Source organism: Lissotriton helveticus, chromosome 11 (assembly GCF_964261635.1).
Source record: "Lissotriton helveticus chromosome 11, aLisHel1.1, whole genome shotgun sequence".
NCBI lineage: Eukaryota > Metazoa > Chordata > Amphibia > Caudata > Salamandridae > Lissotriton > Lissotriton helveticus.
Window position 1 is genome coordinate 932,965,896 of NC_136072.1, and position 15,314 is coordinate 932,981,209.

Consider the following 15,314-nt stretch of genomic DNA (forward strand, 5'->3'; position numbering starts at 1 on the left):
ATGCGTAAGGGGAAAAGCAGGCACGGTGAGAGATTCAGGGGAGGGGGTTTGGAGCAGGGGAAGTAGACAGATAATGAAGGCGGGAAAGAGGAGGGTAGGGTGAGAGACACAGCATGGGAAGAGGAGGGGAAGGGTGACGGGTACACAAACTGGTAGACGAGTCAAGGCAAACGTCCAAAGTCAAGTAAGCTGTGATCCCAGGGGAAGTGGTATCACTTCCCTATCTCTGTTGCGAGAGGCTCCCTTTGCGCAGTGGACTCTCTCAGACGGGTCTCTGAGACTCCAAGGCCTACATACTGGATCCTTCCCCAGAAAGGGGAAAGGGAGTGCTTTGGCAAGGGGTGCCATACCATACCTCAAGTGTGAGTGGCTCCCTTGGCGCAGTGGACTCACTCAGCGGGTTCGCTGAGACTCCAGAGTATAAATATTGGTTTTGCTTTGAGCGCCTTCGTTTAGCTTTGCACGAGCACCACCCAGCACACAAATGTTAGTCTGCATTTAGAGAAGAGAGTACTTTTGTCAATGGGAGTCTAGATATAGTACATGCAATGGCCCTATGGTAGAGAAACGAACATGCAGGAGACCTGGAGGACACAAACAGTAAAGACATGACAACCTGGCCTTGGTGAAACAAACAGGGACGAGTCCTGGAGAACATATACAGGCAAGACATGGACTAGGGACAGCACCAGGATGGTGGGCCCCAAAGAAGGGTGCGGGCTGGATTGGACCGGCTGAGGGCTGCGGCCAACGGTGGCCACCATGTGTTTGAATTTTCACAGGCTTACCCCAACGCCAGACATTTGCTGGCAGCAGGGTGATGGGGTCACCTGGGTGGGTGGCAGGAGCAACCAGGTGGGTTAAAAGGAGAGGCACGTCCAACTCTTCACTACCTAGTTTTGGCCTGGCTGCCTCTGATGACCGCCAACGCTGCTGCACCTGGAACCCCTTTTTATCTCCCTTCGCACAAGCAAGAAGACTTTTTTGCAAGAATATTGTTTTGTGGGAAACTTTGACGTTGTCTCTGTGAAAACCGCCTATGTCTTGTTTTTGATCCTCCAACCTCTCTCTGAGCTTCTGGCAGTGGTGGTTGACAGAAGCCTCAAGTAGCCCTCGGGATGAGGTTTGTTGCCCTCATTCCGGCCCTGCTGGCTGCTGCCATTCGGGACCTTGGACTGGAGTTTTTTTTATTTTACAAGGTAAGGTGGGGTAGTGTTCTGCCAAGGAAGAGTGTGCTTTCCGTGACAGGGTGAGTTAGGACCTGAACCTAGGACCCTTTATTCTTCCTTAGGACCAGCAAGAAGACTCTTTTTCCCACCTCCCCCATCTCTGTAGATAGACTCTTGGTGGGAGGGGAGTTCTGGCAGGAAAGGAGTCATGTTTGGACACAAAGCAGGTGGACAATCTTGGCATCAGGAATAGAAGTACAGGTGAATTCAGGATGGAATTGAAAGCCATTGGCTCAAACCGGGGCTGGGTACTGCAGTATATAGAGAACGGCTCAGAATTCCCACTACAGCAATTGTCCAAAGCCTCCCACTGTACTCCTTTGTATTGCCCTGGGGATGTCAGGGGATGGTGACTGCGCTGGGGGACCAAGTTATGGCCCAAGCTCATCTCCCATTGGGTGCCAAGGGGGATCCCTTCTATGGGTTGGCTCTGCCAAGGTTGTTTTGGGGGTGCAGATTTCACGCTGGACCACGCTGCCTCTATCTTGTAGGAGCAGGTGAGTTTGCCTTGTGATGTGAAACCTGTTGGGGGAGCACGGCCCCCCGAGACCATTAGAATAGTCAATGCTATTGGTGCCTGGGTGGTGGTCAACCATGAGTCATTCAAGAGCTATTGTTAGGAGATTCCATGTATTAGTTATTCCCAATGAAGTGCTGTACATATTGTAAATAATATGCAAGAATGCTGAAAAAAGTTTTTCATGTCGTGTTTATGGATGGTAATAAATATGGCCAGAGAACTGTTATGCTCTCTAACGCAAGAAGGTTGTTAGCTTGTCTCTGTCATTTCGGAGATTTTCACTTCACATGGGGAGGTGGAATGAGGTCGTGATACAGTCTCCCACCTGTGACCTTGTTTTAGAGAAACGAAAATTCAGCAGACCTGCAGGTCACACACAGAAAACACATTGAGACAGTCTCACACACAGCTGACTTCACAAGAATGCACAATACTTACAATCCCAACGGATGTGAGAGCTGTGGCCAGGTTTATGATTGTGGGAATCAGACTGAACTTCCCAGCCTGGGGAGAAGAGACAGAAGTAAATCACTGAGTGCTTGTGGCAGGGGAGAGTAACGTGCAAGAGAAAAGGAGATGATGAAAGGAGGACTGTGGAGGAAGAGGGAAGTATCGCATATACAAGAGAAGGGCAGAAGTAAGGCCATATTAACAGATGCACATTAAAGACAGAGTGACCCCAGGGACAGGATACATCACAAAACGTGAAGGGAGAAGTAGAGACATCTGAGAAAGTCCTATATCAAGAAAGACCCAGGTGGTCTGTATCCGTCAGTCCCATCAGCAGGTATGAACATGGTGGTAAGAGATGAGGAACGTATGTGTGCAGAGAAGCTGTAGGGTTTGGAGGAGTGAGTGACGGTGACTGTGTGTCCATTTCAGAGATAGTGCCAGTATTTTCATGTAAAAAAAGGGTTCTAGTGTGCTCACATCAATGACTTCATCTGTGCATGGCAAGAAGTACAAAAAAATAAGAGAAGTCAGAAGAGTATGACCAGTTTTCTTAATAAACTCCTACCCCAAGCATTCAGGGTCACATAAGCAAATTGTAAACATTAAACCTAGACATTGCGGATGCGGCAGATAAAGTGACAAAGGCTGTTGTCATTGAGAGGTGCCTATACAAGAGGTATGTCTAGAGGCATTTGGCAGGCCTGTGTAACGAATAAAGTGCAATATGCTTAACTAGATTAAAAAAAGCTTAAGCTATTAACACTAATCAAATAAAGTGCAAGGTGCTTAAAATAAAATGGTTTAAATGTTTAAGCTATTATCACTAAAACAAGAATAAGTAAAGGGTCTAGACATCTGGGGCGGCAGCCAAGTTGTACCTACACGCACCTGATAAAATATTTGGTGCAAGGCTTTAAGAAAGCGATCCGGGTGATAAGCATTAAGGCTACCAGGACCAAAACTGTTATTGTCTAATCATGCCCCTTCCCTTCAGATGCTGGAGCCGTGGCCTCCAATGTTTTTTCCAAAACGATGAAAAAAGTTCACCAGTGTACGATTTAGTCCAATGTCTGATGACTCAAAGCAGCACAACACTACCTCCCTGCAAGACCGTATGCTTGGCCCATCCACCTTCTTCGTAGCCATCCCGGCCTGTCCTCCATAAGGGTGAGGCACAAGCATAGTATATGAATTATATATATTCCTTGGGCTCATCGCGCAGTCATCAGTTCGCCTGTTCCTCACATTATTTCCATGCAGGATAATAAACTGGGAAAGGAATTAGCCCCATCCTAAGTTTCAAGAACTGTGGCTTTCTCCATCCGTTATAAAGTTTTGCCTCGATAACGCTGCTGTTTAAGCCATCTATAGGCGTGCAGGGTCATCTAGCCGTGTTTGCATTGAGACTGGCAGGCCTTGTCCTCTAGTAATGAGAGGTGTTTTGTGCTTGCTTTTTGCCATCCTTTTGAATGGACAGTAAGGGTGTCCTTGTCTGCATGGCAGTGGTGGTATCTGTCTGTGCATGGGTGTCCAGGTGTGGTTGGTAGTGGAGGTGTCTGTGTGTGCATGGCAGCCGTGGTGTCCATGAGTGCACAGCAGTGGTGGTGTCCATGTATGCATGGCAGTGGGGCTTTCCATGTGTGCACAGCAGTGGTGGTGTCCATGTGTGCATGGCAGTGGTGGTGTTCATGTGTGCATGGCAGTGGTGGTATCTGTGTGTGCATGGAAGTGGTGGTATCTATGTATGCATGGCTGTCGGCGTGTCTGTGTGTGCATGGCAGTGGTGGTGTTGGTGTGTGCATGGCAGTGTCAGTGTGTGCATGGCAGTGGTGGTGTCTGTGTGCATGGCAGTGGTGGTGTTGGTGTGTGCATGGCGGTGTCAGTGTGTGCATGTCAGTGGGGATGTCTGTGTGCATGGCAGTGGTGGTGTCAGTGCGTACATGGGGGTGTCATTGTGTGCATTGCAGTGGGGATGTGTGTGTGTGCATGGCAGTGGTGGTGTCGGTGTGTGCATGGTGGTGTCACTGTGTGCATGGCAGTGGTGGTGTCAGTGTGTGCATGGCAGTGGGGATGTGTGTGTGTGCATGGCAGTAGTAATGCCTGTGTGTGCATGGCGGTGTCAGTGTGTGCATGGCAGTGGTGGTGTCTGTGTGTGCATGGCAGTGGTGGTGTATGTGTGTGCATGGCAGTAGTAATGCCTGTGTGTGCATGGCGGTGTCAGTGTGTGCATGGCAGTGGTGGTGTCTGTGTGTGCATGGCAGTGGTGGTGTATGTGTGTGCATGGCAGTAGTAATGCTTGTGTGTGCATGGCGGTGTCAGTGTGTGCATGGCAGTGGTGGTGTCTGTGTGTGCATGGTAGTGGTGTGTTGGTGTGTGCATGGCAGTGTCAGTGTGTGCATGGTAGTGGGGATGTCTGTGTGCATGGCAGTGGTGGTGTCAGTGTGTACATGGTGGTGTCATTGTGTGCATGGCAGTGGGGATGTGTCTGTGTGCATGGCAGTGGTGGTGTCGATGTGTGCATGGTGGTGTCACTGTGTGCATGGCAGTGGTGGTGTCTTGGTGTGCATGGCAGTGGTGGTGTCTGTGTGTGCATGGCAGTGGTGGTGTCTGTGTGTGCATGGCAGTAGTGTGTGTGCATGGCGGTGTCAGTGTGTGCATGGCGGTGGTGGCGTCCATGTATGCATGGCAGTGGTGGTATCTGTGTGTGCATGGCAGTGGTGGTATCTATGTGTGCATGGCTGTCGGGGTGTCTGTGTGTGCATGGCAGTGGTGGTGTTGGTGTGTGCATGGCAGTGTCAGTGTGTGCATGGCAGTGGTGGTGTTGGTGTGTGCATGACGATGTCAGTGTGTGCATGGCAGTGGTGGTGTTGGTGTGTGCATGGCAGTGTCAGTGTGTGCATGGCAGTGGTGGTGTTGGTGTGTGCATGACGATGTCAGTGTGTGCATGGCAGTGGTGGTGTTGGTGTGTGCATGGCGGTGTCAGTGTGTGCATGGCAGTGGGGAGTGGGGATGTGGTGCTTGCTGCACGTGCACTTTAGTGTTAATGTGTCCGCAAATAGGAGCGATGAGTGAACTAAATATACAACATCGACGGTGTGAGCTCGCCCACTGGAGCGATGGGGGGAGTGAAGCACGGGTGCGCGTGTGCTTAGGAGGGGTATGACGTGTGAGTGTATACATGGGGGCAGATTTGCCAGCCCCTTGCGCCACTTTTGCGTCACTTTTCCCATGTTAAAAGTGTCGCAAAAGTGGCGCAAGGGGCTTGTAAATCTGCCCCATGGTGTGTAGAGTGCATAGCAGATCACTAAGATGATGGAAACGCTTACGGTGTGTTCACTGAACAGCTGACATAAGTGCTGTATGTCAGCGCGTGCTTGTGTCTGGTGATGAGGTAAATGCCGCCTGAGTGCTAGTGAGGTGAAGAGTGCAACCGAGCCATTACAGTAAGTAACCCATGTGCCCCAGGGGGTTGCGGTCTACTCAGCAGCAAGCAGCGAGCGGGGGGAGGGGTTTGCACCCCCTAAACAGAGGTAGGAAGGGATAAGGGCGAACCTGTCCGTGCACGATTACGTCAATCCGGATGCCGTAAACCTTGATCAGCGTCCGAGACTCCGACTCATTGCGCCCGTAGTACTTGGCGAACCTGCAAGACAAACCACAAGCGACAGGCGTGAAAAGAGAGAAAGCCATGTCCTAATCAAAACCGTGGTGCGGGCACAATTTTCAGAGTGGGAGCGTAGCAGTCCTCAGTTTTAAGTCAGTGAATGCAGAGATTGTGCAAATCCAAGTATCACACTAAGAACAAGTGTAGCACATGCGTTCAGCGGGAGAGTGCTAACGGTGCGGTATGTAGATGATGGCGCATTTTGGAGCACACTGTCTCAAATGTATCACTAAGGCATGGTGTGTCATTTACACAGACAGCCCATTTCCACTCAAATAACCACTGAATATATACACACGTAGTTTTACTGATCACACTATACAGTGCATAAATGATGTGTGGAAATCGGGGTTCAGTCATTATTTATTATTTGCACATCACCAAGTAGTGTCTCCATTTGTTTTAATCCTATTAAAACGTTTCCCTTACACTTCATAATTACAAACGAAAGTGCTTCCTTTGCCCTTTCTTAACTCCTGATATTATTTAAAGAATTTGTACAGCTCAAGTTTGGTTACATTACAAAACAAGCATTTCCAATGCTATTAGTCTCGCCTTCGGGACCTCCTAACTATTTACCCATGCAACACCTTTTCCTGGGTGCAACATCTACTGTTCTTCGATTAAAATGTATCCCTAAAAGCATCTAACCTTTCAGTGAAAAAAGTTTTAGTTCTTTGTGTGTGAGGCAAGGGTGTTCCTCAGCACATCTTGTAAGATGCCTCTTCTGGCAGTCAATTCACTAATTAACAATTTCTCGAGCACGAGGGAGGCTAATTATTATAACTGTTTCTCCCAGATATTGGGAGGGTGTTACTTTTTGATTAGCTACCTATCGGCCTGTAGCTTGCCGATTTCCAGTGCTAACTTTTTTGCAAACAATTTGAATTCTGGGATTTGTAGTCTTGCCAACTATAGACATACAAATGACTGTGGGATAAAAAGCCAGGGCTGGATACTGGTGCTGCTCAAGACATGGGACCAGCCTACAACTATTAATTTATTAAGTGATTCGTAAGGTTTATAAACTTAGTTGATGGTAAATATTGCAGACTGGGGGGCAATGGGTGGCACTCATGGAGAGGGCGTGGTGGGTGATGATTGAGGTGGACGTCACGGTTTGACATTATTTTTTCACATTTCCCGAGCCCAACATCACAAATTTAAGCGCGCTATTATTTTATTGACTTCTCGTTCTCTATCACTCTCCATTTTCCTCATCTTATTGAAATGTATTTATATCTTTTTTTGACCGGTGTAAATTGTAAACTAACAAGCATATTCCCAAGCGTTAAGCTAATAAATGCACATCCAGTTTCTGTAGTTTTAGTGCGCTAAGTGGCCATATACAATGCACCCGCCTAAAAACAACAGCATTGTAGCCAGGCCCAGCTCCAAAAAATTTTATTTGGGTGGGCCAAGGGTGCATTCGGGTGGGCCACTGCAGGTCCGATTTGTCACTTATTTGTCTATTCAGGCCTGCTTAAGGGCCCTCTTTTATCTCTCCTAGTTTTACAAGGGCCAGTAAAACGCATTCTTTTCTTTCCAAATCTCTTTGTAAATGTTATTACTCTCAAATTATTTTTTCCATGTAATGTTTTTGGGAAGAGGAGGTTTCTGAGGTGGGAGTACCAGGCAAGTGACACTTTTCGGGCTTTCCCTCATGACCTCCTCCTCTGATTCCCTCACTACCACCCTCCACCAGTGCCCGTCCTCTCTCTGTAGCCCCTCCCCAATGACCTCCTTCTCAGATTCCCTCACTGCTACCCTCCACCAGTGCCCCTCATCCCTCCTTAGCCCCTCCCCCTCATGACCTCCTCCTCGGATTCCCTCACTGCCACCCTCCACCAGTGCCCCTCATCTCTACATAGCCCCTCTCCCTCATGACCTCCTCCTCAGATTCTCTCACTGCCACCCTCCTCCAGTGCCCCTCATCTCTCCGCAGCCCCTCCTCATCATGACCTCCTCCTCAATTCCCTCACTGCCACCCTCCACCAGTGCCCCTCAGCTCTACATAGCCCCTCTCCCTCATGACCTCCTCTTCAGATTCCCTCACTGCCACCTTCCGCCAGTACCCCTCATCTCTCTATAGGCCCTCCACCAATGGCCTCCTTCTCGAATTCCCTCTCTGCTACCCTCTGCCAGTGCCCCTCATCTCTCCGTAGTCCCTCCCCCTCAAAACCTCCTCCTCGGATTCCCTTATTGCCACTCTCCAACAGTGCCCTTCATCTCTCCATAGCTGCTCTCTCATATGCATTTCATTTGTTGTATAGCGCAACTTGTAGTGTAGGATGGCCATATGCCCGGAGTTAGGGTGGGACCAAAAAGAGATCCAGCTCTGGGTGCAACACATGTGCAAATTCCCAGTAGAGCACAAAGAAGGGGCGGGCAAGTCCCAGAAAGATTGGGGTGCTCAGAAAGGGACCAAGCATTCTGGGAAGTGCCTGTTCAAACAGCCCTTTCGAGGAAGCCAGGGAAGGGGACAGAAGCAAGGGAGTAGGAAATTTAACTCCGGCACCTGCAGGTTGTTTAATGCAGGGTCCTGCTCATGGGGTAAGGCCTTCAAGTTTGCCCACAGCTGCAGCAAGTGTGGGGCCCTGCACGCACTGCCAGGCGAGATGGCCCCCTGCCCTACACGGACAGACAAGATAACCAGTGACATAGAGGGGACAGAACTGCACACAAATTTTCAACCATCCTCACCCTCCCCGCGCACCCACCCTTGCCTGCGAGCGCAAGCCTGCCAACCTCAAATGACAAGTGCCCCTCCCCCATCATTTTACAGAACATCCTTCCCCTGCTCAGGTCCTATCCTATACGCAAAGACAGTCTGCTCCTGGCCCATGGCTTCATAATAGGGTTTAGGGTTCCTTACCAGGGCCCCCTAGGTTGCAGGGATGCTGAGAATCTGAAGTCAGCTCGGGACCTGCCTGCAGTAGTAAGGGAGAAGGTCCAGAAGCAGGTGGCCCATGGCAGGGTAGCGGGTCCCTTAAACCCCCCCCCCCCCTTGGAGCATTTCCTTATCTCCTCGCTGGGTGTGGTCCCCAAGAAGCAGCCTGGGGCCTACCGTTTGATCCACCACCTGTCATATCATGAGGGCGACTCTGTGAACCACAGGTTACAGGAAGGGTCTAGTACAGTCTCCTACTGCTCCCTAGACATGGCTGTGGACATGGTCAGGAGAGCAGGGAAAGGGGCATGGCTGGCCAAGGCGGACATTGAGTCTGCCTTCCACCTACTCCCAGTTCACCCGGCTATCCAGCACCTTCTAGGTTTCAAATTGCAGGGCGAGTTTTTCTTTGATTGCTGCATGCCCATGGGTTGGGCGGTGTCCTGCGCATACTTTGAAGCGTTCAGCTCCTTCCTACAATGGGCCCTTTCCTGGTGAGGTTCTGTAATTCTCGAGCCTGACTCCATTTTGTGTTGCCCTCACGTAGGCCTGTGAAAGAGGCCCGGCGAACAAGTGGCCTGGCCTTCTGAGTTCATGTAAACATTAATTAGGTTTCTTTCAACTCTGAAAGAATTGCAGAGAAACTGACCTCTTCACCTGAAACTGACCTCGCAAAGCCAATTTCCCTTGGTTTGATCCTTGTCTAAAATTGCCACTTAATGTTCAGGACCTCGTTAACCTTTAGTTTCCTTGCATATGTTTTATCTTGTTCAGCATCTATTACTGTTTCCTTTATGTTCTGACATTACATGGGTTGTGCTTTTCAATTATAAATTTGTTCGGCTTGCAAAGATTGAATTTGGGACATTCCTAATAATTAACTTTTGGGTTGGGTTACTGTAAATTGGGTTTTTGTTAATGTGATACTCAGTTAGAAAATGTGTCCTATTGGTCAGAATTTTGCGCAGTGGGTATACATTTGTAATGAGAATATGGTGTCTAAAAAGAGATGTCTTGCTCTATGAAAATTGAGCAGTTTCCTGAGTTGTACACCGTGTTGTATTGCTTGGTTTACTGTTACTAGCTGCAGCTAATAAATTTGATCTTTGACTCCATCCAGAAGTATTCCGTGTCTCTGTATTCCAAGACAGGAGAATCCGAAGACTTCGGGTGTGTCCCTGGCACCGCTGGGTTCTAAGAAAACCCGGTTCTTCAGTTGGCGCCCAACGGTGGGGCGACTTCAGCGGTACCGGTCCAAGCCTGAGGATCGTGAGGAGCCCCGTGAGGAAATTCTGGAGGAAGGCCGCCACTTCATTGACCCCTGCATGTCGACGTGGACCGAAGGTCTTTTCTGCGAGGCTTCCCGCTTTCCGACGGCTACGAAGGACTGCTGCCCTGACTGTCGCCCTGTCTTGGACCCTTGATTGATCCTTTGTAAAGCAAGACGATAGATGGTCTTCTGGTGGCGTGACAGACATTTTGGTTAAGTATAAGTGGGTCGCTCCCACGACTTTGTTTTGGTTCTTGGTTTTGATTCAGATATTGCAATAGCCGAAGCCGAGGGGCTCGTATATTTACGAGTGTATCGATAGTTGATAATCCCTTGAAGTTTAAAGCTCGATTAGTGAGCTATAAGATGCCTGGTCTTAGCAAAATTAGGAACTTGTTTAGTTGTGGTTGCAACAGGGATTCCCGATTGGAGGATTCGTGTCCGATACCTCCGGTTGGAACTCCGACTTATGAGCTCTATTCAAAACACTGAGTGGGTCCTATTACTTATAATGAAGTATGGGTTCGCTATACAAAGAAAGATGGTGTTTTGCGATGGCCCCAACATGGTAGTTTCGAATTAAATATTTTAGATAATCTGGAAGTTGCGCTATTTAGGAAGAAAGCCCGGCCGGCAATGTTTGACTCTGTCCGCCTTTGGCGTAAGGAAGCCAAACAGCGAGAAATTAAGCAAGCAAAAAGAGATAGGAAAGATAAGAATATGTCAGTACTACAAGCTGCTAGGCAGTGTAGGGAAGATGGAGAAGAGCGTGCGAGTAAAGTCTTAGATAGACAACGTTGCATGGCCATAGATAAATGTTATCCGGCCTTGCCACCTTCTCCTCCAAAAGTAACTGAAGACCTTGAAAAAGATCCTTTGATCTCTCATTTACTGAGATTGCCACCCCCTTATGTCCAGGGTGCTACTGCGCCTTCATTACCCCCGGTTGTTCCACCCTTTGTTGTTCAACCTCCTGCTGTTGTTCAGCCACCCGGTGCTCCACAGATGGTTTTGCCTCCTCTTGCGCAACCCCCTCTAGGGTCGCCAGCTTTGTCACCAGCTTTGCCTCAAACTCCTTTGCCTTCCATTTCTGTATCTTCGACTGCTGCTACTTTTGTCCCTACACCTCTCTTGCCTCAAAATACTCATTCTCCTGTCCTTATGTCTGCTTCTTCTCCTTCTGCTTGAAAACGAATGACTGAGACTGTTGCTAATCTTTTGTCTCCACTCTTTGGGTCACTGAATATGACCCCTGTTTCGGAGCGTAAGCAGAGTCGTAGTCAGCTTCCTAGTTCGGAAGAGCGGACAGTGTTGGATCTATTGGCTCGTAGATGGGTTTTAAATGCTTCTAGGTATGATTTGCAAGCGGTTATGGATGTTTTCTTTCAGTGGGATCCACCTAAGCAAAGGTATGTTTTTGATGTAATGTGTACTTTTCTCCATCAGGAATGGGAAGATAATGAGTTGGGTCCGATTCCACAGGAAGTGCTTGATGTCCAGTCCGAATTTGCTAAGGGGACGATAGTGGAATCTGATGTTACAGATGCCGTAGAGACGATACTTGTTTTTAGGTCTAGATTACCGCCTCAGACATTGTACGATCCTGATTCCTCTGTTAGGAGGAAAGTGAAGCAGTATCCCATGAGAGAGGTTCCCCCTGTATGGAGAGAGGAAGTTGTTGCTAATGTTAATCAGGGTATTCAGAGTGTACCGGCAAATTTTCAGCGAGTATGGGTACATGTCCCTTGGAAAAGAGCAGAGGTCTTGGCTCTTAAGCAGACCTTGCCTGACCCCCGTAAGAATCTTGCTGGTTATTACAAAGAGTTGTCTCAGACAGTTGATGCCTGTATTATGAATTTAGCTGATATAGATATGTTGATGGGTAATGTAGCTCCTCAACCTTTGTGGGCGAAGATTCGTCATGAGAATCATGCGGCAGAATTAGGAGATACGTGGGCTAATATTGTTGCTGCAGATGGTCGGCAGGTAGGAGGTGCTAAAGCTGAACCTTTAGTTGCAGAATTACCAGGTAGGATTATTAATTTGATGAAAACTATGATGCCTCCTTTACAAGTGAATTGGGATAAGTAAGTAAGTAAGTAAGTAATCATCTTTATTGCTCAGTTAATTAAAACCATTGCAATTGTTAGCAAATAAAACCAATGGTTAAATACAGTTAGTGTATAAAAATATAAAATAGGAATGACTACATATAAAAGTAATAATTAGTACAGGAATTTTGAGTTTGTTTCGGGCTAAGCGTAGAAGAAAAAGGTGAGGCACTTATATACCGCCTTGCTATTTAGCCTTCAGGAGGCGGTCCAATACTCATAACGAGTGATTGATCCCTTGTCGATGTCCGTTTGGGTTTGACTTCGTAAGTTGGCGTCAGCTTGTTTCTGCCCTCTGTCATTTTTGTTTCTTTTCTGCTTTCTCCAAGAATTTGACAACGTGACTTTCTAGCTGGGTGTTCGTCCCGTCAAAGGAGGCCTTTACCGCCTGCCGGCGTGTTCTTATTCCCAGCCTGTTGAGGTGCTGTTTTAGATGGTATCTACGTTCTATGTCCAGTCCTTTGCATGTACATAGTAGATGCATGATGTCTTCTTTTTCCTTCCCACAAACTCGGCAATTGATTGTTTCTTGGGGCCTTTTCCATGGAGGGAGATGGTTTTGTACGGGAAGTTGGCCCAGCCGTAGGCGTAGAAACTTCTCCTTTGTGCGCCTGGTGAAGCCAACTCCTAAGTAGCTTTGGCACAGGCTGCTTGTGTAGCTTTGGATAACTGTCCAACCGTGGGCCCGGGTTGCTAGACTTGCTTTATCCTCAATTAATGACATAGATCTAACTGATTTGTTAACTAACTGTTTAAAGGTATTATGAGATCCACGGATCTTCCAGGCTTCTTGTAGGCACAAGGAGTTTATGGAGTGCTTGAGATATATCGCATCCGCACTGTTGCTCTTTCTTTCCATCTCTTTTCATAGATGGTGATTTAGGCTTGTGGCATCTCCTCTCTGGATCTTGTGCCATCTTTTGGCGTAGGCACCCATTCGCTCAAATGTTTGATTTCTCAGGCCAAATTCCAGCCTAATTCGCGCCTGTGAGGTGTAATTGGGCAGGCTGAAAATTATTCTCATGGCCTTTGCGATTGTGCAGTTCAGTTGCTGGGCGTCCCTACCTCGGAGGCATTCGCTACCGTAGGTTAGGGCTGGTGTTAGTTTTGCCTGAAGTACTTGAAGCAGGGGGGTGAAGCTTCGGCCAACTGCCTTTGTTTTAAGGCTCCTTAGCGCGATCTCTACGCTAATTCCCCTCCGTTTTATTGCTTCCTTTTGCTGGTGGAATGAGCCCTTTCTGTCGAGGATTACCCCCAGGTACCTGTACTCCTCCACTGTTTCCAGTGTGGTTCCTCCCATGTACCAGTGAAATCCAGCTGACGATGTTTTTGCATTGATCCTCATTGTTTTGGTTTTTAATAGGTTGATGCTTAAGCTATTATCTGATGAGTACTTATACGTAGTGGTGATCAGATGTTGTAACCCTATCGGTGTTCTACTGATTAGGACAATGTCGTCAGCGTACATTAAGTTAGAAAGAGTGAGACCGCCTATGCTAGGAGCATGAGAGTTAGTTTTGTCCAGCTGCTGGGCAAGGTCGGACAAAAAGATGTTAAATAATGTTGGCGCTAGGACGCAGCCTTGTTTTAGACCTTTCGTGGTCTTTATTTTCCTTGAAAGGAGGTCACCTGGCCCTAGCTTGACTTGGACCCATGTGTCCGTGTGTAGTAAGATCAGCTGTGTGAGCAGGCCTGATGGGATGTTCCTTTTTTCCAGCTTTGACCATAGTAAGTTTCTGTTAACGGTGTCAAACGCTGAGGTGAAATCGATAAAGCATACATACAGGGGTAGATTTGCTGCTTTTGTGGCGTCGATGAGGAGTGAAAGAGCTAACATGTTTGATGTTGTACCCATTTGTTTACGGAATCCAGTCTGGGTGATAGGAATTACTGCATTTTCTTCCGTCCAATCTAGGAGATTCTCTAATAGGAGACCGGCGTAGTATTTAGCTTCATTGTCGATTAGTGCTATTAATCTGTAGTTATTTGGGTCCTTAACGTTGCCCTTCTTGTGTATTGGTGCTAGTATAGAGCCTTTCCATGACGCTGGAATTGTTGCAGTGTCAGATATCTGTTTGAAGAGTGGCACTAGGGCCGCTGCCCAGTAGTCCGGGTTTTGCTTATAAAGTGTTGGGGGAATCCCATTGGGACCTGGCGCCCCCTCCACTTTCCCTTTCGCAATCCTGCTTATTATTGGTTTTTTAGTTGGGTCAAATGAATTACTGGCCAATTGTGATGGCCGTGCTGGGCATTTTTTTTCCTTATCTGGTCGACTGGTTGTAGCAAGTTGTTGCACTTTTTTGAAGTGTACCTGAAGGTGGTTGGCCCAGGCTTCCTCGGTTACATAGGAGTCGATGGTAGGATTCCTGGAGTTCTCAAGTGAATTGACTGTTTTCCAGAATCTTCCGCTTGTGTTGGGTCCTTTGGCGTCGTGTAAAAGTCTCGCCCATAGCTCGTCCTCTGCTTTCCTTTTTTCCTGCCAGATTGTTCTCTTTTTGCTCTGTTTTAAATTTTGCAATTCCAATTGGGTTGCAGTGTCCGGTCCGTCGCGGTGTAGTTTCCGCAGTAGTTTGTTGATTTTACTTTTAAGGGCCTTTATCTCGATGTTTTCGTTTGGTTCCTTGTCGCGGTTATCAGTTGAATGGGTTCTTTTTCCTTGGTTTTTGCCGCTTTGATGGTCGGTCTTAGGTTTCCTTGTATGTGCCTGTCCCAGGCCCCTCGTGAATTGTTCCCAGGCATTTAGGTACTCAGACTTATTTGTGATGCACTTTTCCCACCGACTTTTTGCATCTGTTGTAAAGCGTTCCAGATTTGACGTGATGCATTTAATTCTTTTCTGTGCCACCAGCAGTGAACATCTCAAATTTATCGCCGGCCTAGATTGCACAACCCCCTGGAGATTAAGGCTGAATTCTTGGGGCTGATGGTCGCTGTCTGACATTGTACCTATTCGGAAGTCCGTGACTTTCGCGAAGAGTTGCAGGGATACAGATGTAAAATCTAAGGTGGAACTGACTGTTAGATTGTGAAAGGTAGCAGACGGTGGGCTGTCGTTTGTGAAGCGGCCATTTAATGCTGCCAGATTAAAATGTTCTAGATCCTTAGTGCTTGCCATTGCCAGACGGTTTTGGTTGCCCCAATTGCTTTTAGCTTGTTGTGGAATGTCCCATGCGAGGA

The 15,314-nt window shown here is 47.8% G+C and overlaps 1 protein-coding gene across 1 annotated transcript in view; it reads right to left on the minus strand.

The window, feature by feature from the left end:
* Positions 1-15,314, minus strand: part of P2RX2 (purinergic receptor P2X 2) — a 185,821-nt gene that overhangs the window by 20,847 nt on the left and 149,660 nt on the right. Inside the window, exons 9-10 of the mRNA XM_078666011.1 lie at positions 5,755-5,845; positions 2,188-2,253 (exon numbers count right to left, since the gene is read on the minus strand). Of these exons, the coding sequence (XP_078522137.1) occupies positions 2,188-2,253; positions 5,755-5,845 (157 nt within the window). The remainder of the gene's footprint in view (positions 1-2,187; positions 2,254-5,754; positions 5,846-15,314) is intronic.